The following is a 21256-nucleotide window of genomic DNA, read 5'->3' as shown; positions in this document are numbered from 1 at the left end:
CAGCAGGCAAGTTTGTGACACCTGAGCCATCTGAGTGCCATATATCTTAAGGATGATGATCACGCTCGAGCTTCAGGAATGTTTTACTTCTACTTTTCTGCTTTTCAAAGAACTTAGTCATTGCCAAGCCTCCACTTTAGCTGCAGAATCTTGTGGATTGGCTTAATTAACTGCTCAGCTCTAGAAATTGATTATTAACAAGTAAGGCCAATGTAATTTTTTTAATGCTTGATTTTTTTTTTATCTTGGCAGAGCATTATGTTATGAATACCATAGCACAATGTTCAGGATCTTGTTAACTTTTATAAGATAATGAGTGAGAATTCCTGGAGAAGGTTTAATTCCAGAACTCAGAGCCCTGTGAGTCCAGTAATATGATTAGGAAGTTGGCCTGCCGAGGCCAGTGCTGGGGAGGATGACTGACTGACAGCTGTAATTGACCGGCACTGGCGGTGATGCCAGGGCCATGGCTTTGTAGGGGCCAGGCTGGTTATCTCCTGCCAGTGTCCACTTGGACATCACTGGGAAAGCAGGAGATAGAGAAAAATGGATGCCTTCTAACACTCTGCTGACGGAAGATAAGTTAAAAAACAGAGTCATGACTACTGGGCAGAGCATGGCAGAAATGAGAGCGAGAGAGAGAGAAGAAGGGAGAAAGGAGGAGAAGAAGGAGGGGGAGGAGGAGGAGAGGAAGAAGGACGGGGAGGGGGAGAGGAAGAAGGAGGGGGGGAGGAGGAGGAGTGTGAAGAGAAGAATAATTCTGGTTATATTATTCAGGATAGACTAAGGTGTGCTGTTACACAAATTACCCAAAATCTCAATGACTTAAAACAACAAAGGTTTATTTCTTGCTCACGGTACATATCCATCGAGGGTCAGCAGGGGTCTCTGCTCCACGTTGTCCTCAGTCTGGGACCCAGGCTGATGGAGCCTCCACCATCTGGAACATCATTATGGGAGGGAAAGAGAGAGAGTGGTGAATCGTGTACTGGCTTTAAAAGGGCCCCCCTGGAAGTGACACGTATCACTTCCATGCACATTTCATTGGCAAAGGAAGTCAGTGAGGATGTACAATCCTACCACATGCACAGGAGGGGAAAAACTGGAAAGTTTGTGAACAGCCTTCACATCTACCTCTCAGAAGACCCCAGGGATTGGGGGCTGGAAAGGATGTGCACTAATTGGGACTCTTTGGGTTACAAAAATAGAAGGTGAAATTCAAAGTACCCAAAGAAAAGGGAATTTATTGACTCACAAAACCAAAAATCCGGCAGTAACTCTGTCTGTCTTCAGGCAAAGCTTAATTCGAGGGTTCAAAGTCTCTAAGATCTGGTCTCTTTCCATCTCTCAGCTCTGTTCCCTTCCATGTGGACTTCATTCTCAGGTTTTATAGTCCCAGGGTTCATGTTCAATGGGAAGAGAAAGCCTCTAACTCTCCTCAATTTTCATAAACATCCTAGGTCTCAATCTCATTGGACCAAACTGGGTATTGTGCATGTTCCTGAACCAATCACTGTATTCAGGGGGATGGGCAATTGGCCAGACCTAAATAGTCTAGCCCTAGCATCAGAATTGAATTAACTTCATCAAAAGCATATCAACTCAGAGTAGGGGAGAGATGGTTCCTGAGGAAAATTAGGATGCTGGGCTAGAATAACTGTCCAAAAGTATACACGAATAAAATTACACTTGTCCACTATAAGATGTAGAGGTGCTCCAACCCAGTGGTTTTCCAAGTGTTGTTTTGTAGATGTGCTTCAGGGGCTGCCTGCGAAGCTCAGATGGGGTTCCTGCACTCTTCGATTTCTCTTTTGATTGAAGCATTTGTGCTTTGTTTGTTATAATATATTAAAATTCCATGTAAGATAACTTTGGAGCGAGCGAGTGAGCGAGAGAGAAGAAGAAGAAGAAGAAGAAGAAGAAGAAGAAGAAGAAGAAGAAGAAGAAGAAGAAGAAGAAGAAGAAGAAGAAGAAGAAGAAGAAGAAGAAGAAGAAGAGGAGGAAGAAGAAGAGGAAGAAGAGGAGGAGGATAGAGTGAGGAGGAGGAGGAGGAGGAGGAGGATGAGTGATATGAGAGAGGGAGAGGAGAGGGAGAGAGAGAGAGAGGAGAGGGAGAGGGAGAGATCTTTTGCTAAAAAAAAAAGAAAAAGGATGAGGTGGAGATTAAACCTCACTGCTCTTTAATCTCACCACCGCATTTTGCAAAAGTAGAGACTGAGATTCAGAAAGATTAGTAGATGTCTCTTATATCCCATTGGCCAGAACTGGTCACATGAGCACCTAGCTGCAAGGGAGGCTGGGAAAGTGAGCATCTGGCAATGGGGAATGGAGGTATTTCAACGGGCCTAGACACAAATGGTTCATCCCCTAGGGCTGGGCACATTGCCAGCCCAAAAGAGAAGGAAGGCAATGGCTCTCAAAGAGCTGTCGGCCATGGTGGTATGAATCTGAACTCAGGGAAAGTTCCTTAAGATTAGGATTGAGCCTCATGCCTTTGTTTATTCCTCCACTGGTCTATGAAATTTGCCTGCAATGATCTCCTTCAATCCTCACAATAATCCTACGAGACACTGAATCATACATTGATTTTTAAAGTATCCACTTGGAATGGACTCTTATCACCATGATTGTGTCCCAATTTACAGATGGAGAAACTGAACCTCAGATGTGAATTAAGTACCTAAGGGACTTTGCTTACCCCTTACTCGATACCTTTAGCGCAGATTGGGGCAAAGCACTGGGGGAGGGGGAGTTTTAAGTACCTACCTTTTACTACATAGGCATTGACTATAGAAAAGTGTAGGGAAAGAGTGAAAATAGGCATGCCAGGCAGAAGGAATAAAATGAGCAAAAGCCCAGAGGGAAGATAGTACATAGAAATCACACTATTTTACAGGTTTAGAGCATGAAGTTTGAAAGAGCATCATAATACTTGGGAGTCCGGGCCTCGTATGAGGGCGACAGAGAGCCATGAAATAATTTAGGGACAGGAACACAGTCTGTCTTCAGTGGGGGGCATCAGCTAACTACAGGGAGCAAGACTAGAGGCGGGAGGTCATTGAGGAGGCGAGAGATGACAGTGGCTGGGGTAAGGATAACAGGGATGGCAGTGGGAACGAAGGGAAGTAGAGATAGAGGAAGGTGAATCCACCACATCCGATCCGGATTCGGTGACGGGAGGTGGCAATTTGGAGAGGATGGGAAGGGCTGAGACTGCCAGGTTTCAGGACGGCGGTGCCATTTGCTAAGGCAGAGCCGATGGGGCAGGGAGCATAGAGGACAGGAAGCCAGACAGCCCGGTTCCGAGACCACACTCTTAGTCACAATGTTCTCTGTACCCTCTGTGCTTGTGACTCAGTAGGGAAGGACCAGGGCTCGGGACTGGGCTGGGGGTATTAAGAGAGTTCTGATCGAAGCCAAGAAACCTCCCTCATTTAGTGTGGGTACCTTAGAGGTCCCCAGTCCTCACACAGCCAGCTCTGTCCCCCTGCGAAGAGCACCAAGTATAGATGAGTGCTGCTCGCCAGTTCCTCCGTCACCCTGCCTCAGAGCCACCACAGGCCCTTGCTCCTCCCCTTACCCAGAGTAAGATACCTGGGCCCCCAGGTTCACCTCAGGACTGACTACCAGGCCACCTGAGATACATCTTGAAAGAACTCTGGTGTGCATTTATTACTTTGTCCACCCGTATCCGGAGAGAATCACCGAGATGCTATCACCCCCTTTCCCCTGATGGGAAGACTCTGTGCCTGGCATAGTATCGATAAGTAATATATACTCTTGGTACAGAGTACAAAAATAAATGATTTAAACGCTTGATAATCTTATCTAAAAGTTTACGTGGGAGAACGAATGCCCGGTCAGTTAGTTTTGATAAAGAAAATCAAAAAGTAAAGACTCCCTTGCCAGACTTCGGGACACACTACAAAGCCATAGTAAGACAAACAGTATGGTACCAGCTTAAGACAAATTGACCGTGAGCGCTCACGGTCAGGTCTATGCGTTGATGGAACCACACGTGCGAAGAGGAAAGGCCAGTTCCGAGCTCGTAGAAATGTGAGACTTTGGGATCATCCTGGCTCCAGTCTAACGCATGAGCACTCAATATGCGATCGATGCACGTACTGGCGTTGCAGGCGGTGATAAAATGGATGGCTTTCTAAAACACTCCACAGACACAGGTGTTATCATTCTTACTTTGCTGGGGTGGAACTGAGGCTCTGAGAGATTAAGCCAGCCACCCAAGGTGACACAGTGGGGTACCTGGCAGACATGTGACGCAAACCCAGCTTTCCCTGACCGCAGAGGCTGTGTACTCTGCTACCTCTTCCTCAGCAGCAGTGTGAGCAGGAGCCCTAGAAGCCTCTTGAAGCAAATGAGCTCAATCTCAGAAGGGTGGGTGGATTTAGAGAGGTCACTGGGATGCATTGCTCTGAGGTAGAGGAAGCAGCCTGGGAAAAAGATTTGGGGAGTGACTGTTTAGACAGTGGGACCACAGCACCAGATACTCATGAAAGGTCTCGGGAGACAGGGCCACATAGGAGAGTCGGGTCCGAATGATGCAGAGCTTCGAATGACACAGAGGGGAACGAGGTGTAGCTTTGATTTTGTCATTCTCCTGCTCTGCGACCTCCCGTAGCTCCCCTGGCTAGTGTCTCCTGGCTAAAATGGACACAGCGTGAAGACGGAAAGATGGGGGGAGAGCTTGGAGACAGAGAGGCCTATTAGGAAGCTGATGCCCCCCAAGAGGGAGAGGACAAGAGCCTGGAGGGGAGGAGAGGAAGGAAGAGCAGGCGCTTTGGGGCAGGGTTTTGTGAGATGCACCCGACTCCCACCCCGCATCCTACTCCTTCCGTCAAATTGAGGATCTCTGCTTTCCTGTGGCTAATGCCTAAAGCAGCAAAGAGCAGCCGGCAACTCCCCATGGCTCCGTCTAGGTCCAGAAAATGGGAGTCAGACACTTTTAGGTTCATATTCCACTTGGACACCTACTTACGCAAGTAAACCTTTCAGTGCCTTGGTTTTTTCATCTGTAAAATAGGGATAATAATAGCACCTACTCCATAAGTCTGATGAGACTCTACTGAGATCGCATATGTAAAACCTTTAGTACAATAACTGGCATATACTAAGAGATCAATAAGGTAGCTGCAATTATTGATAACAAAATCATTGTTTGGATAATATGTTGACCCATGAACTGCATGATTGGCAGATTTCGGTAAAGGACTTGGTGTTGGAATGCTCAGACATCACTTATTTTACCCCCAAGGGCCTTACAACTGAGAAATGTCAGATGAAACAAATTCCATTCGACTCGATTCAAGAAGTTATGAAAAATAAATAAATAAGAAGTTGTGAATTGTCATCGCTCCTGTTCTTGCTAATTAGAAATGGCTGAGAGAAATAGATAGCATATCATAAAAACTACACATATACTTTCCATGATTGAAGTACTAATAGCTATAAAAAAAAAAAAAGAAAGAAAAAAAAGAAAAGAAAAACGTATTCTCCCTCCACAAGCCCCTACTTGTGTAAAAGAAGTCCACGGTGTCACCTCTAGAGGTTTTCATTATTCAGCAGTTTTTGGAATGAGTGATTGATGTAATTAAAGTTATTGGTAAAGAAAGACTCAGTTACCAAGGAACAGATGAGTCAGCAGAAAGTTTAAGTAATGAAATGATGTTCCAAGGAGTGATTTTTTAAAATAAGCTTTTTTTTTTTTCTTTTCAAACTTTACACATCTTAACCATTGCTGGTCAGCAAAAAGATGTAAAATAATTAAGAGCTGGGGAAAACACACTACACGATGTTAGAAATTCTCAGCTGTAGTCATTTTTGAGAAGATGAAACCATATTTATTGAGTAACAATGATAAGAGGTTATATTTATGGCGAGTCAAACATGTTCTTTGGTGGGCTTTGCTTACATTATCTCATTTAAACTTCACCCACTGAGGTAGATACATTATTATTCCTGTTTTATAGGTGAGGGCACTAACTTTCAGAAAGGTTAAGAAACCTGCCCGGGGCTGCACAGCACGGATGGCACAGATGAGAATGGATCTCAGGCAGCCCGGCACTGGAACCCACCTTCTCGATCACCAAGGGTCCTGGGCCTCTCTGTCTAGATTTCATGGTCATTTAATCTGGCTCACTAAGACATTCGAGATAACAGGTTGCAGTCAGAATTTGAACTCATATCCATCTGCCCCCAGAGCTGTTTCGAAATTCATATTTCTGTGGGAAGAAACAAACAAGTACATAGGCTTGGGGGTCCATTCATTTGTTCTCATTTCCACCAACATGTAGGGAAGACTCAGGACACTTCAGGCTTTGGGCTGTGTGTTGGTGCTACAAAGCTGGCTGTGACAGGGACAGTCAGGAGGACATGCTATAGCTGTATAACAGATGACAGAGGCTCAGACGAGAGCAGGGGAGGGGAGGCAGAAGGACCTGTGGGACTTGGGGAGTGAGTGCATATGAGGCGTGGGTGAAAGAGAGGTGTCGGCCTGTTTCTACTGGGCGATCGGATGAAGGAAGGGAAGAGAAGCTGATCTGGAGTCGGGGAATGGCTAGGAATGGAGAGACGGTGACCTCGGTTGGGACGTTTTGAATTTGAGTTGCTTGTGGTCCTTCCAGCTGGAGATACACGTCAGGTGGTCAGATGTGCAGCCTAGAGCAGGGGTGAGAGCTGGGGCCGGATGCAGGCCAGGAGCGCGGCACGTCTGCTGAGAGTCGCAGCAGGCCTTCTGGGGCAGGTGGTGGGAACTGCTAGGCAGATACCTCTCAAAGGGAGACAGCATCTGCCCCATCGAGCCTACCGCCCCCTCCTCAAGCTGTTCTCAGAACTAGAGACCCCTGCATGGAAAGGAGAAGGGCCACAGTCCTTTGTGGTGTCAAAGAGCAGACTGGGCAACGGGTCTTGGCCTCTTACCCCGAAGAGTAACGCACAGACAGGTAAAGGGGATCCGGGCCTTGCAGAACCAGTGGGATGGAAAGAACAGCAGCCTGGCAGGTTTGCAAGGATTCTCCAGTTTCGGTCCTGCCTCCCTAGAAGCACGCCCCGAGATGAGGATTAGAGGGCACAGGCTTATTAAGAAAGGGGCGTGCGGACAGCAGGGTGGGGACCGGGAGGCAGCCAGCCCCGCCTTCGTCGCCAACCAGCCGTGTGACCTTCAGCAAGTTGCTTTACCTCTCGAGGCCTCAGTTTCCATATATGTAAAATGAAGTTACTATTTCCCAAAGTGTAGTTAAGCGCATCTTTTGGGGGGACACGTGATGATTTTAAATGGGGGTGAAGAGATGCTCGTGTGGCCCACAGAAGTCAGAAGGCAGCTGGCAAAGCGGAAGGAACGGGGTTGGGAAAACCTCTAGCAGCGACCGGAGACACTGAGAGATGCCAGTCATTTTCAAAGCCCAGGGGGCCAAGACCGTCAAGTAATTATCCTCTATTGATGGCAAGTGCTACTAGTTTCTTAGTTACAGTAGAGGTATAAATATTCCTTTCAGTATAAGTAAATGGTGACAAACTTAGAAGGAAATCATTCTGTATATAGTTTCGACAGCGGAGGCCATGACGAGGATTTGTACTCGAACGAGTACATTATGAGGAGCACTGAGTAAAGTGAGGGCTTATTTCCTGCAGTGTCAAGGCCTATGGAGGCTTCTTAGACATTCCTACATGTTCTAGGATCTGTCAGGCGTTTACCAGATTAAAAGGGAAAATTATAAAGAAAAAAGGGAGTAAGGAAGAAAAAAAAAATCTGAGAGCAAAACAAGTCCACCAACCAAAATAAACCAGGCTGACAATTTTTCTACCACATTTTTCAAGAGAGCAAAGAGGTGGTGTTTATTTCAAATGAGCCCTTTTCTCTAAGTTGCCACTAATCCACTCTTCTATGTCATCCAGGAAAATCGGCCCTCAACGACCAAAGAACATCTGCACATATGAGTCTTTGGAAAAAGAGCCACAGGGTTTGGATTTAGATGCTGGCTACGAATAGAGGGCAAACAAAACAAACAAACAAACACAAAAAAACCTTGTGGTTTGGATCTAAAAAAAAAAAAGTCTCAGAAATGACAACTGTGTGGTTAGTCTGATGTCAACCCGTGTTAGCTGAGAAGGTGTCTGGGGTGCTCAGGAACTGTGAGGATATTCGGAATTCAAGGCTAACAGATGTCTCACTCTGCTTGAAAGATGTCAAGATGCTGTTCCTAAGGGCCTGTGGGTTCCCTTGGGGACAAAGCCACTGATAGTTTTATAGAAAAAATTCCCCAAGATGACAACCATACAGACAACACAAGCAGTCAAGAAAAAGATGAGGGAAAAAAAAAAAAGTCAAGCTGAGATACGAAAAAAGAAAAGAAAAGAAGGAAGGAGAAGAAATTCAAATAAATGCACGGAAGACCCATAATTCAGAAACTTGTCCCGAACTCAAATCTTTGTTAATAGGAGTTGCTCTATAAAATGATGGAACATTAATTTTTGCTTGTATTATGTGAGATGAATTGTGGGTGGGTGAAGAGTCGCTTCCGGCAGGAGAAATGAGCAAATCTTTTTGAAGAGCAATTATTTAGGGAAGAACACACTCCCTGGCAGGGGTGGCAGTCCCAGTTCTTCCTTGCTGTTGACTGTCTGGGAGAGATGGCACATTCCTAGCTTTCTCCTCATCTGTACTTCACACACGGAGTCCTGAGGAGGCAGCCATGCTCCAGCCGCGTTCCAGGAGGGCTAAGATGTTTCTCAGCCTGGCCTAAAAATATCTCCCTTGACAGCCTGTCACAGTGTCTGAAATTCCACCATTATAAATTCATTCCTCTCTGTTAAGGCGTTTTGTTTCCAAGACTCCTCTGTTCAGATAGAGATATCCCAGAGAACTTAGCGTGGGTGAGGCAGAGGGAGAAAGCCTAGGAGTCAGGAGACCCAGGTTTCTGATTCGGTTCTGCTGATAAACTCATGGAGTGAGCATGAGAAAGTCGTTTTTCACTTCCTGAACCCCAGTTTCTCCACTGATTAAAAAAAAAAGAAAAAGGAAAAAACGATTGACAGTTATAAAAGGAAGACGCAGTGGTCAGAGCTCTCTGGTGTCGGGAGGGAGGATCTGTTCACTGCAGGGTTTGCTCTGGGTGCTGTGAACTTTGCCACTGGATGCCCAGCATGTCCTCTAGAGCAGCGGTCCTTAATATGTTTGGCACTAGGGACTGGTGCTCCTATGAGACTCTAATGCCTGGTGACCTGGGGTGGAGCTGAGGCGGTGATGCTAGCGCTGGGGAGCGGCTGCAAATATGGAAGAAGCTTCACTCGCTCACCCAGCCCAGCGCCACGCACCTCCTGCTTTACCGGTTGGTGGCCTGGTACCTGTCTGCAGCCTGAGGGTTGGGGATCCCTGATCTACAGACACTCCTTTGGGCCAAAGGGCTTAGGGTCAAATCGATGGATATCTTACCTCTCCTCTCTCTGAAAAAAATAATCCTGCTTCTCTCTTATTGTTTGATATCTCAGCAAATAGCAATCCCCAAGCCCCTGGGTGCTCGGGCCCAAATCCTTGGAGGCAGCCAGACTCCCCCTTCTCTCGTCCCTCACACTCAATCCATCAGCAAAGCCTGTTGCCTCTACCTTCAAAATACAGTCCAAATCTGACCACTTCTCCTCACCTCTCTGGCTAACCCCCTGGTCCAAGGCAGCATTACCTGCCCCTGGCTTCACCATCAGCCTTCTAACTGGTTATGGCTTCTACACTTGTCTTCCCAGAGTCTCGGCTCCTCACACCTGCGGTGACTTTAAAACATAAATTAAGTCCCACCGCCACCTCAAATCCCTCCCCTTCTTCTTCTTCCTCTGTCTCGCTCTCATCATGAATCTCAAACATCTCACCGAGACCTACAAGGACCTGTAACCTGAACCTGGCTTTGCTCCAGGCTCATCTTCTCCCACAAAGATCTCCTTGCAGCTGCTCGAAACTGCTTCCACCTCAGGATCTTTGCACTTGCTACTTCCTCTGCCCGGGACTCTCCCCCCTCCTTCCCCAGATATCTTCATGGCCTAGTCTCTAACTTCTTTCAGGTCTCTGCTCAAATGCTACCTCCTAAGGGACACTTCCCACACTGCCCTTGATAAACAAACACACTCCCTTCTGTATCCTTACTCTCCTTAAATTTTCTCCTAACACTCATCACCTGGACATTGGGATAAACCATTGTCACGCTCGCTTGTTTACTTTCTGTCTCCTCTCTAAAGTGTAAGCTCCAGGAGGACAGGGCCTTTGTTTTGTTCATGACTGCATTAGAACAGGGAGGCCAGCCTCAGCATTCCACTGGAGAGGTCAGTGCCAAGGTCTCTCCTACGCTCTGTTTCAGCAGGGCAGGATGTGCTGCAGGGTCAAAGGTAGAGCGGATTGTTGGGAGATCTAGGTGAGCCTGCGTGGGGGGTGCGAGGTTGGCGGGGGAGGTAAAGAATTCCAGAATTTTTAAGTTCTTGGGCTGCAGGCTCTGGATTGAGAGCAGAGGAAGCCGCTAAAAGGCCGCTGTGGACAGATTCCACAAGACAGGAGCCTGCAGACAAAGGGGGGGTATAAGCTGAGGTGTTCTGGACTTTCCTGGAAACGAACCTGAAATTCAGTTCTACTGCAAGTGAGGTCCAGTCCATTCCTCAAAGCTCAGCTCTCATCAGGTCATTTCCCTGTCTAATTGCCTTCCCAGGCTCCCCAGTGTTCCCACTCAAGCCCCAGGCTGTGGTTCGAGGCCAGAGAAAGTGGGGAGGAGGTGGGGAGGAGGAGGAGGGGAGTGGAAGGAATATCAGCCATGCTGGTAGAATGGTCACCGAGTCAGAACCCCAAGCCTCAATCCTCTGCTCTTACCCAGGCCTTGGCTAGTGAAGTCTTAAGAGATCATGACTCTAATAACCATACTGAAGGACAACTATATGCCACCCACTAGTATCCTCACAAAACCAGGGCCCCTTTCTACAGATAAGACCACTGAAGTTCAGAGAAGTCGTTTGATCTGCTGAAGACGCACAGCTCAGTGAGTTGCAGAGGTAGGACTGAGCCTCCAAGGCCCAAGCACGTAACCAGGAAGCCATAACGTCTCTGGACAGCAGACCACCTCTCCTTCTTCATGCTGCCGGCGGTGCCCTGGTCACACCGGAGTCCCGGCTCCCACGAGGCCTAGTCGGGGGAGACGGCCTCCCTGCTCCGGGCCTGCAGCTACAGTAGCCCTGGCCTCCCCCCAGGTCTGAGCGGCCGGCCTGCAGGGGGCGATGGTGGCACGACTGGAGCCCGCGCCCCAAATCCGGGCGGACCAGCAGAAGGCAGTAAGGTCAAGGAAAGCGCCCAGGGCCAGAACCCCGCGGCAGAGGAAACCCTTTCGGGCGCTGAGCGGGAGGAGGCCGAACCCCAGCTGTGTTGAGCGCCGCCGCCAGGCTGCCGGTGCGGACCGGAGTTCTCCAGCCCTTGTTTGAGGAGCGGCGGCCAATAAATTCATTAATCATCATTTTATGCCTCATCAAACCCCCTCCAAACCCCTCCATGGGAGTTACACAAATTAGCCCCTGAAAAGACAGTAATTTCAGTTTAGCGAGGTAAGTGCTTTCTGATGGGCTCAGCGCACAGAGCTCTCCTGACAAGCCAATCCATCAGCGCGGTGGGGATGGGGCGCGGCCCGGCCGCCCAGCCCAGCCCAGCCCAGCCAGGCCTCGCCCGGCCCGGCCCTGCCCAGCTCCGCCCAACCTTGCCTCCGGGGGCTCCCGGGCGAGGGTCTCCGCCTAGGGCGCCCCATTTGGCCCGCTCCTTTGCACCCATCCTCAGGCTGTCTTGTCCTGCCTCTTGCCCTCGCCCACCCCGATCTCCTCTCCAGCCCTCTGAACAGGGAAAACCGAGGCCCAAAATTGGGGAACGAACTTGAGGGTGAGGACGAGCTGGCGCTGAAGTTCTGAACTCTAGCCCGGGAGAGGGAGGAGCCAGGAAGCCCTTTCTACTCCTAATGTCTGGATGTCGCGGTTCCGCGACCCCTTGAAATTATTGAAGGGCCGTGCGTATTGCGCGCGTACATCATTGGGGTTACCGGGTAATCGACAGTTTCTTCCCGATTCGGAAAGAAATCCCAGACTCCAAAGGAGAGCCATCTGGGGAAAGATGGAGGTCCTTCCGCTTGAAGGGCGGCTCCACGGGACCCTGGTGGCGGGGCGGAGGCGGGGCGCCTCGTCCTTTTCGTGGCCCTCGCGTCTATTGCTCTGAAACCGCCACCTGGAGTGAAAGTCGACGCTTGGGAACAGCAGCAAGAAAGAATTTTCTATCGAATGGGCCTGGGGTATGACTCCAGCGTGGGGAGTTGAGTACGAAAGAAGAAAACAAGCCGGAGAATGTGTGACGAGGGGCGGGGTGTTTGCAGGCGCGAAGCCCACGCCGCACCTTCTCACTTTCGCGTCCTGGTGCCACAGAAGGTCCCACGGGGATCCTACCCGGCGGGCAGGGCCCATGTGAAGGAGGTTGACCAGGACCCGCAGCTGCAGCCGAGCGGACGGACCAGCGCTCTGCCGCCGCAGAGAGCTCGAGCGCCGAGCGCCTTCATTAGCTTCCCCTCCACGCGGCGCTGCATGCTTCGGAAAATAAGTTAGCAAACGGGGAGCCGTTTATCTCTTTTATCTTGGGGCCTGATCCAATTAAATAAGTGCACATTTACATTTGCATCCATCAGGCGGGAGCGCTGAGAGCCCGGGGTTTGCTCGGAGCAAATAAAAGCAGATTTCACTGGGGAAAGTGGCGTCTGGGCGCGCCTGGCTCCACCGGGCCCCGGAAACGAGCGCGGCGGGGCCGGCGGCCTTGGAGCTCCAGGGCTGGGGACGGCAGTCAACAGGAGGCCAGAGCCCCTCAACGGCCTCGCCACAGCAGCGGGTGCAGCAGGAGCTGCAGCCCGGCCCCAGAGGCGATCCCCTGTTAGGCCACAACCTGGGCCCCGCCTTGGGCGCGGGACCCAAGTCGCATTTCGCGCGCAAACGAAAAGGAGACCAACTCTAGCTTGGTCACAAAAGGGGACCCGCGGGGTGGGTCTAGAGGCAGTCCCGCAGCTTTAGCCAGTTTGGGGGCAGAGCAGGCGGCAAGGTCCTAGTCAGGCCTGATTTTCCGCCTGTTCGGTGGCATAGTGGCGAGGGATGCGAAGAGCCGCTCCCGCGTCGCCCGGTGATATCCCCGCGTTAAGGGGAGACGGGTTAATATTACCCGTTAGCTCTTCTGGGGAGGTGGGGGGGGGGAGGGGGACGCCCAGGCGAGCACCTCCTGCCTCGCCACTTTAAAGGTCTGGTCCAAATAGGAGGGTTTGAAGCATCGGAGGTTAGTTTTGCTTTTTTTCTCCCTTTTTCCTATAGATGTCCAACCCACAGGCCAAAAGACAGAAACGATCTTTGGGGGCAAGGTTGCACGGTAGACCCCAGATATGCCAAACCGCAAATTAAACAAAACTGCGCGGTTCCAGAGCCCTGGCCAGCAGCAACGCAAGTGCATGCACCTGAAGCCGACCGGGAACACCTGGGCAGTACTGGAGCTGCTCGGGGCCGCGGCCCCCACCCTCAGGCTATTTCAGCCGCGGGCACGTTTCTCAATAGCCTGCCACATGGTTTTCAGGACTGTGCGCAAGTCGTGGCGGGAATCCGTAGGGTTAAAACCGTTTTGGTCGCAGATCCTGCTCTCCAAATCCCCAATGCTAAGTGCGTCCTGGGTCCCGGGCAGCAGCGAGCGAGGTGGTGCAGCAGTTAAAGTTCGACCTGCTTGGGGTTCAGAGCAAAGGCTCAGTGGCGGGTAGTGGGGCATAGACCCGTGTCACCTAACTCCTCCTCTCTGCGAATGGCGTGGCGCTCGGGGACCAGTAGGCGGCGCCCTTCCTAAACTGCATCAGCGTCGAGCTCCCTCTTGGGAGCCCAATCACATTCCTTTCACTTTGGGCTTTTTGCAAAGCACTATTTCGTGCCTCCGCCGAGTTGGCAGCTGGGATAGTTGTGGGAGACAGGTGGGCTGGGAGGCACGACCCGTTATGAAACCTCACGCTCGCCCCCGCCCCCAACCTTCCATCTTCCGAGAGTTGCGCACACACTGGGAATGGGAGGCCTCCGAGGGGTTGGTAAACCAGGAGTCCTCGGTATAGGCCCGGCACCCAGGCTGGGGAGCAACATTTCGGGCCCTAGCACTCTGAGCGGAGGACCTTGGGAAGAAAAGGCCTCTCTTCCCGCCGCGTCTCCTCAACGCCTGCGTACGTGCCCTCGGGTATTGACTGGGCTGTTCGCTCCTCACCCCCAAATCCCAGGAACTGATTCCGCCTCGCACAGAGGGGTGAGGGAAGGAACCCAGCCTGTCTCCGGTTTGCGCTGTCTCGGGGGTGGGAGGCTGATTGCATAGACCCCACTCGGTGATCCCGCTACTTCTATTGCCAGGGATTCGGCGCCTCCTAGTCCCTAGGAGCTAGGCGATCCTTGGGGGCCGGAACCAGTGCAGCCAAGCGCAGGTGGCGAATGCCCCCGCAGCTCCAGCACCGAGGTGTATTAGGCGCTGTTTCGAGCCACTTCCACTGCCCAATTCAAGCCTGCGAACAAACCCGGATCCTTGCATTCGCCGGAAGTTTTTCTCTAGCTCCTCCAAGGCGCATCGCCTTCCACACGGCCCAAGAGGCGGTCCAGTGGAGGCTGGAGGGGAGATTTAGGACCATATAGACCCGCAACTACTTCTGGGGTTAAAAGCCGGAGACATTTCCTAAATGCCCGAACCTCGATCTGCCCTGGCAGGCCGCCCCCAAAGTGGAAAGACTCTAGACACTAGAGAAACCACTGGCCACCGAAAACCCAGCTCTGCAAAGGAGAAACCCCTTACTTAATTGAGGCTTGAACTGAAGATGCGTTACGCGAAGAAAACCGTAGACCCTGCAGAGGCCAAGGGCAGGAGGGATGTGGGGAGGGGGCAGTGACTAGGGCACCGGCCTCCCAGCCTCTGGCGGTTTCGCTCCCCAGCCAGGAGGCTCCTTGCAGAGCCCCACGTTGGGGAGAAACGCCGCGGGCTCCCGGGTGCGCGGTTCCTGTTCCCAGGCAGCGCCGCGGGCGTTCGCCTTCCATTCCCGAGCCTCTGCAATCCAACTGGTGAGGCCCGCGCCGCGCCATTTGCATACTCCCGGGAGCAAGGAGGCCTGTAATTTTCTTTTTAAAACCTTTGGGCAGGGTTTACGGCCAGTGCTTCCAAAACCCCGCAGAGTTGATGGCGTCCTTAAACTCTCTCTTTAAGAGAAGGGGACTGGCCTATTCTTCTGACTTTTTTAGAAGACAAGGTGACTCCTGGGGCTGCATATTCAACGGGGGTGAGGGGGGGAAAAGCTGACTGTGAACCAGGCAGTTGGTGGGGGGCGGGGGAGGGCTGGGGCGCGGGGATGGGCGTAGGGCAAGTCATCTCTGGAATTCAATTGTTTAAAAAATCATTTATAATTAAAGGGACAAAATAAAATACGACCGTCTCATGCATATTTAAGCCTTCACACTTCCAGCCTTGAAACCATTTCCCTGCGTGAATTTTCTCACTAATTTAAACTCTGAAGTGGACCGCTGTTCGGAAAAACAAAACAAAACAAAACAAAACAAAACATCTGGACAATGCAGCTTTCAAGCTCTTTTAAATTCGAATAAGCAAAGGAGCCCCGCTGCAGCTTTAAAAAAAAAAAATAGGAAAAGTAAAAACTCCGATGAAAGTTTGGGGATGTGTTTAAAAAAGCAAGTAGGGTTAAAGTTGTCTTGAGTAGAAATGCAAATAAGTGCATTTTGATTTAGCCTAATTAAACCGATGTTATGTGCAAACACATTCTCTCTACACTCAGGCTTGGGTCTTAACAGAGCAAATTAATTCCCCTCGCTGGAGTATGTTTTTGTAGTAAACCCTTCCTCTTCCGCGATGACCGAAAATTTCCCACGAAGTAAAACACGTCCACGGTTCTACCTCTTCCGCGCAAAATGAAGACACGAGCACCCACAGTGTTGGCGTGCCCGGGTGCAGGGCGGTGTCTCCTCCTGTTTTGGGATTGAGAAACATCCCGACCTTTCATTTCGAGATTAAATATGCGGGATTAAAACGAGAAAATAAAACCTCAAAACTATTTTTTGTATCTACTCGAACGCTCGAATCTGAGCCGGGAAAAGTGCTAAAGCGACAAGCCTGACCGAGTCCACAGCGGCCTCATTATCTAGGCAAATTTCCTTGAACTTTTGAAGGCCACTTGTCCAAAACGGGGCCCGTGGTGAGGGGCGGGGTGTGCTCTCCAGGTCCTTTCAGGGCTCCCCTCGCTTCCCCCAAGAGCCTGTGGCGCTCCCTCCTCCACTTCCACTCACTCTCTCTCTCCAATCTCTTACGCTGCAAAGTGCAGGCTTGAAATTCAGGACAAGTGTGACACCTACCTGTGAAAGGGGGGAACCGTCCCCTCGCCGGTTCCGCGGTCCCGATCCCGCGGCTGCACCGGCATCTACCGGGCCGCCTACCAACCCGCACGGTCGCGGATGGAACACTTACTAATTTAATCAATCACACGGAGAGATCAGTGCCCGATTTTGAAGGGGTAGAGAAGACGGTGGGCTGGGAAGGCCTTCTCCTTGGCACCCCCTAACGCTCCCCGACCGCATTAGCCCACAGCACCTTTGAAATAGTAATAAGGACTAAATCCGGCATAAAATCGAACTCATTAGCAAAGTTCACCAGCTGATTGCTTTGCATAAAACACGACACTGATTGGAAGTAATTAGGTTAAGCGGTGTAGCTTGGGTGGTGCCTGTCTCTAGCTGGCTTTGCCATCTTTTCCTCCCGTCTGGGCATACACTTGGGTCTCTCCCCTCCTTCCTCCAGGGTCCAATCTCCCCAAGCAGCAGCCCGCATCAGTGATCCAAACCTGCATTTGGGGCAGGGCCAGATTCCCCCCGGCTTGCAATCTAATTATGAACCCCCCCGGCTCACTGAGGTTCTGTGAAACCTTTCGTTCCCTACTTCGAAAAAAAAGTTGCAGTTTGCACCTTTTGTCCAAGGCAATGGACAGTTTATTGAGGCTTCTAAAAAGTAATGAGTGGCTCTGATTATGTTAAAATCTCTTTTAATTAAATATTTTGCATTTTACAAAGGCGGCTGCAGTTTCACTTTTTAAATCTAAGAGTATAACCTGTTTCCTTTCTGTAATAATACTTTAGTTCATACCCAGAAAAATCAATAGGTGTAAAAAAATTAAATTAAACTTGTATTTTTAAACTATGAAACAGTTTGGGGGGAAACACAAATGTATATATTTATATTACAAAAAAACATTAAATGCCTGTACAGGTGTCTTAATTTCATAATTTACTTCAAAGATATTGAATTATCAATTTAAATACAAAATGCTACATTAAATATACAGAATAAGATTTAATACAAATCCTTTTTTTTTTCTTTTTTGTTGGTTAAGACATTTTTGTGTGTGGAGATGTTTGCGTTTTTATGTCATCCATCTCCATGAACTATAAACTTTTTAATAGAAGGGGTAGGTTTTTTTTTTCTCTCTCTCTCTTGTTGATGGAAAAATAACTGCCAAGGCCATGTTTTTTAATAAATTAGCAAAGTCCGGGACCGACGCAGCCCGCGTTAAATGTCGGACATACCTTTCTTCAATTCATAGGGAGAGTCTTTGCACAGGTCTAGCTGGGACTGGCTCCGCAACATTTTCGGGTCTTTAGCCAAAGCGTCCGCTCGGTTCAACACCGTCTGGTTTAATCCATTGAAATGCGAGCCCGGACCGGTGGTGGGGCCTGGCCCGGGCCCCGGGTGGCCATGAAGGTGTCCGAAGGAGCCATAGTTCGTGTAGCCGGGATAGAAGGGCGCGGTGTAGTAGAGAGGCCGGGACAACACCGTCCCGCCTGGAAAGGGACACTGCGCCGAGGGCGAGCGCGATGGTGCCGGGGCCGGCGACGCGCGGCTGCCTCCTAGAGCTTGCCCCGATACGGGCCCGGGGCACGGTGGGCATGGAGAGCCCTCGCTCCCGCCGCCCCCGTCCTTGACCTTGTCCGAGGATGTGGCGATCTCCGCCAGAGACCACAGTTTGGGCTTGGCGAGAACCGCCTGCGGCGGCGGCGGCGGTGGCGAGTGTATGACCGAGGGCCCGCCGGGACCGGGGGGCAGCTCTCCCGCGGCTGGGTGCGGGCCCGGAGCCGGCGCGCCCGCGGGGTAGTGAGGGCCCGGGTCGTCGGCCAGCCGCGCCACGGCTGGCCCCACCGGGGAGGGCCCGCTGGCACGCGGGGGCCCGGGCAGCGCGTCGAGACGGCCCTCGGATGGCGGCTCCTTAAAATCGGAGTCGCTGAGGCTGCCTTCGGTCTCCTTGCCGGCGGGAGTGGGCGGCCCTTGCAGCCGCTCGCAGCCCGAAGCCGCCTTCGGTTCCGCTCCTCCTGCGGGCGAAACCCAGGCAATCAGAGGCGCAGAGGCCGCGCGGCGGGTTCCAGGTCCCCAACCGCAGAGGCAAAGACCCCTGCCCCCAAACTCCAGGTCCTGTGTTCCCCCTCTCTAGACGCCCCCCCCCTTTTTTTCTTACTCCTGCTCTACACATCCTTTCCCACGTCCACCAACCTGCTTCGGGGCCCTCAGGGTCTCCCTTGTCCTCGGGCTTGGGGGGCTCATCCTCGTCGTTCTTCTCCAGATCAATGTTCTCCTCCTCTTCCTCATCCTCGCTGCGGTTCCTCGGAGTCCACGTCATCTTGTTCTCCTTCTTCAGGCGCCGGCGCGCGTTGGCGAACCAGGTGGACACCTGGGTGAGGGTCATCTTGGTGATGATGGCCAGCATGATCTTCTCGCCCTTGGTGGGGTAGGGGTTCTTGCGGTGCTCGTTGAGCCAGGCCTTGAGTGTAGCGGTGGCGTCTCGCGTGGCGTTCTTTCGGTACGCGGGGTCCCCGTACGGGTACGAGCCCAGGGGCGCTGCGTACGGGTGGTACCCCAAGGAACCTGCCATGCCGGGTGTATGATCATAGGGAGAGCCCTGCAGGGAACAGGTAGAAAGAAGGTGAGAGTGGGCTGTTGTCCCCACTGCCACCTGGGAGACCGCAACACACTTTCACTGCGACCCGGGGTCTGCGGGCGGCGAGGCCCGTACTCAGGCTTCTGCTGGACTAGGACTGGCGGGCTCAGACCCAAGGGCAACCCCTCCCCCTACTCAGAAGGCAGCTGGGGCGCCAACTCCTGAGTCCGGTCCTTCGGGGGTGCTTGAAGCCGTCTTGGCCTCGGCGGCACCCTGTAGGCCCCAGTCTGCCCGGGTACGTCCGTCCCCCATACGCAGATGCGACCACCGTGGCCAGGCCCTCCACTCAGAGAGAGGCCCCGGCAGCGGCGGCGACTCTGCGCTCCGCGCCCGGGTGGCTTCACTTTAGGCGCAAGAGAAAGAGCACGGGGAAGCAAAGGCATTTTCTCCACCCCAAAGAAAGGCAAACGAAAAGCTAAACCTTGCCGCAGCACTCCCACCCCTCCAAAAATGTTATCCCAAACCGAAGCCACGACGCTTTTCCAGAAAGTGCACCCGGCCGAAAAATCCCGGATGCACCGCAGCTCGGCCGACTTTTCAGAAATTTAATACCTCCAAATCGGATTGCGAAGATAGGATTACGGATTTGCAACATTTTGGAGGACTAATTAAAAGCGAAGCCAAACACATTTACATAGATTTCGCACTCTTCTGCTCATATTTCGGGTCCCTTTCTTTAGAACTACTTTTCCAAAATTGCAAAACTGAAAAATAAAATAAAATAAAAATCGCAAGGCGGCCTGGAGCTCACGTTTGAACCAAATGCTGCTTTTTAATTGCAGCGACCTCTCCCCCAAAAACACTTTCCGCCAGCGCAGCGATCGTAGCAAGACGCGGCTCTCTTCTCCGTGTCACTCCCGAGCCCCAGGCCCGGGCGAAGCCGAGTGAGACAATCGCCCAAGTTTTCAGCGGCCGCGAAGCTTGGCGCGGGCAGTCCGCGGTGGCGCCGAGGCCGGGGTTCTCGCAGCCCCCGCCCGCCGCGCGCGGCCCCAGCTGCCCTCGCCCGCCGCGGCTCCAGCTCACTCACCACGTACGAAGAGAAGGCGGCTGCCGCGGCCGCCGCGGGGTCGGCGCCGTACTGGAGGTGCGAGTTGTAGCCCGGCGAGGGCGCCGTGAAGGCGGTGGAGCCGGCGTAGGGCGAGAACGCGGAGCCCGACGACGAGCGGCCGAGCTCATCCGTGCGGGGCCCCGAGATGACGCTGGTGCTGTACGCGGGGCACGAGTAGAGCGCCAGCGAGGCGGACGGCTGGTACAAGTAGCCCTGCGGGTAGGACATGGCCACACACGGGCATGGGGCGCGCCGCGCCGCGGCCGCCAACGAGCCGGGCGGCGCCCTGCGAGGGCGAACGGGCGGGCACCTGGCCTCCGGCCGCCCCGGGCCGCCGCTCCTCGGGCCCCGGCTCCCGGGCCCCGGCTCCCGGGCTCCGGCTCGCGGCGCCTCCTCGCTGGCTTCCCGCGCGTCTCCGGCTGTGACCGCCGAGACCGCTCCTCTGCGCGTCTCACTCGCCCCGGCTGGGTAACCCCCCCTCCTTTGCTGCTTTCTCTTTTCCCCCTCGCTCTTTGCACTGGGGGGCTCTGCTTTTGGCTTCGCAAAGGTCCTGCCAAGATGCTAAGTTGGAAATTGAGGATTCTGACGCCTTGTGCGCGCCTGAAGCTCCTCCTTCCCGGGGTGTAGTCGGTGGTTGGACTGGCAGGAGCCTCTGGGCGGCCGCAGCCAACCCGGCCGCCAGGCGCGCCTCGCCCTCTCCCTCTTCCTCCCGGCTCCCTCTCCCGCTCGCTGGCGCTCCCCTCGCCCCTCCCTCGCGCCCGCCTCTCCTCCGCGGCCCTCCTCTACCCCTCCTCCTTTTCTGCCCCCCTCCCCCTCCGGTCTCTCTCTCTCTCTCTCTCTCTCACTCTCTGACTCTAGAGCGCCGGCCCCAGGATGACAATCATATCCCAGGCGCGCCGATCTCTTCCAACTTTCCTCCTCTGCTGAGTCCGTGTGGAGCTCGGGTTCCGACGCAGCGCGGGCCCTGGTGGCCGGTCCGGCCGTCCCTAAGCACAAAAGGAACGAGGCGCGAACGCTCTGCTATCTCTTCGCCACAGTATATCGAGTAGTTAGCGGATTTCTTGTTCGCCAGGAGGCCGGGCGCTGAGGCGGATCGCCTACCCCCCGCCCCTGGCTTCTCCCTCAAGTCAGCGAGTTGAGGACCCGCAATGAAGGTCGCTGGGAG

General features: G+C 52.6%; 1 protein-coding gene across 3 annotated transcripts; it reads right to left on the bottom strand.

Annotated features, from left to right (window-relative positions):
• Positions 1 to 825: 825 nt before the first annotated feature.
• Positions 826 to 20795, bottom strand: IRX5 (iroquois homeobox 5). 3 transcript variants are annotated; one of them, XM_039880902.1, is made up of 4 exons: positions 20071 to 20794; positions 18599 to 19004; positions 17641 to 18420; positions 826 to 940 (listed from the first exon to the last, which is right to left on the bottom strand). In XM_039880902.1, exons 1-4 carry the CDS (start codon positions 20317 to 20319, stop codon positions 876 to 878), a joined length of 1500 nt encoding a protein of 499 aa, XP_039736836.1. In that variant the 5' UTR covers positions 20320 to 20794; the 3' UTR covers positions 826 to 875. The 3 variants fall into 3 exon arrangements, with proteins under 3 accessions (XP_039736836.1, XP_039736835.1, XP_039736837.1); XM_039880901.1 differs by lacking the exon at positions 826 to 940 and adding an exon at positions 15435 to 16032 and having other exon boundaries at positions 20071 to 20795; XM_039880903.1 differs by lacking the exon at positions 826 to 940 and having other exon boundaries at positions 17083 to 18420; positions 20071 to 20792.
• Positions 20796 to 21256: the final 461 nt, after the last annotated feature.

This window comes from Pteropus medius, unplaced genomic scaffold (genome assembly GCF_902729225.1).
Source record: "Pteropus medius unplaced genomic scaffold, Ma_sr-lr_union100, whole genome shotgun sequence".
Lineage (NCBI taxonomy): Eukaryota > Metazoa > Chordata > Mammalia > Chiroptera > Pteropodidae > Pteropus > Pteropus medius.
The sequence above is the reverse complement of the archived record's forward strand: the minus strand, read 5'-3'. Positions and strand labels throughout refer to the sequence as shown.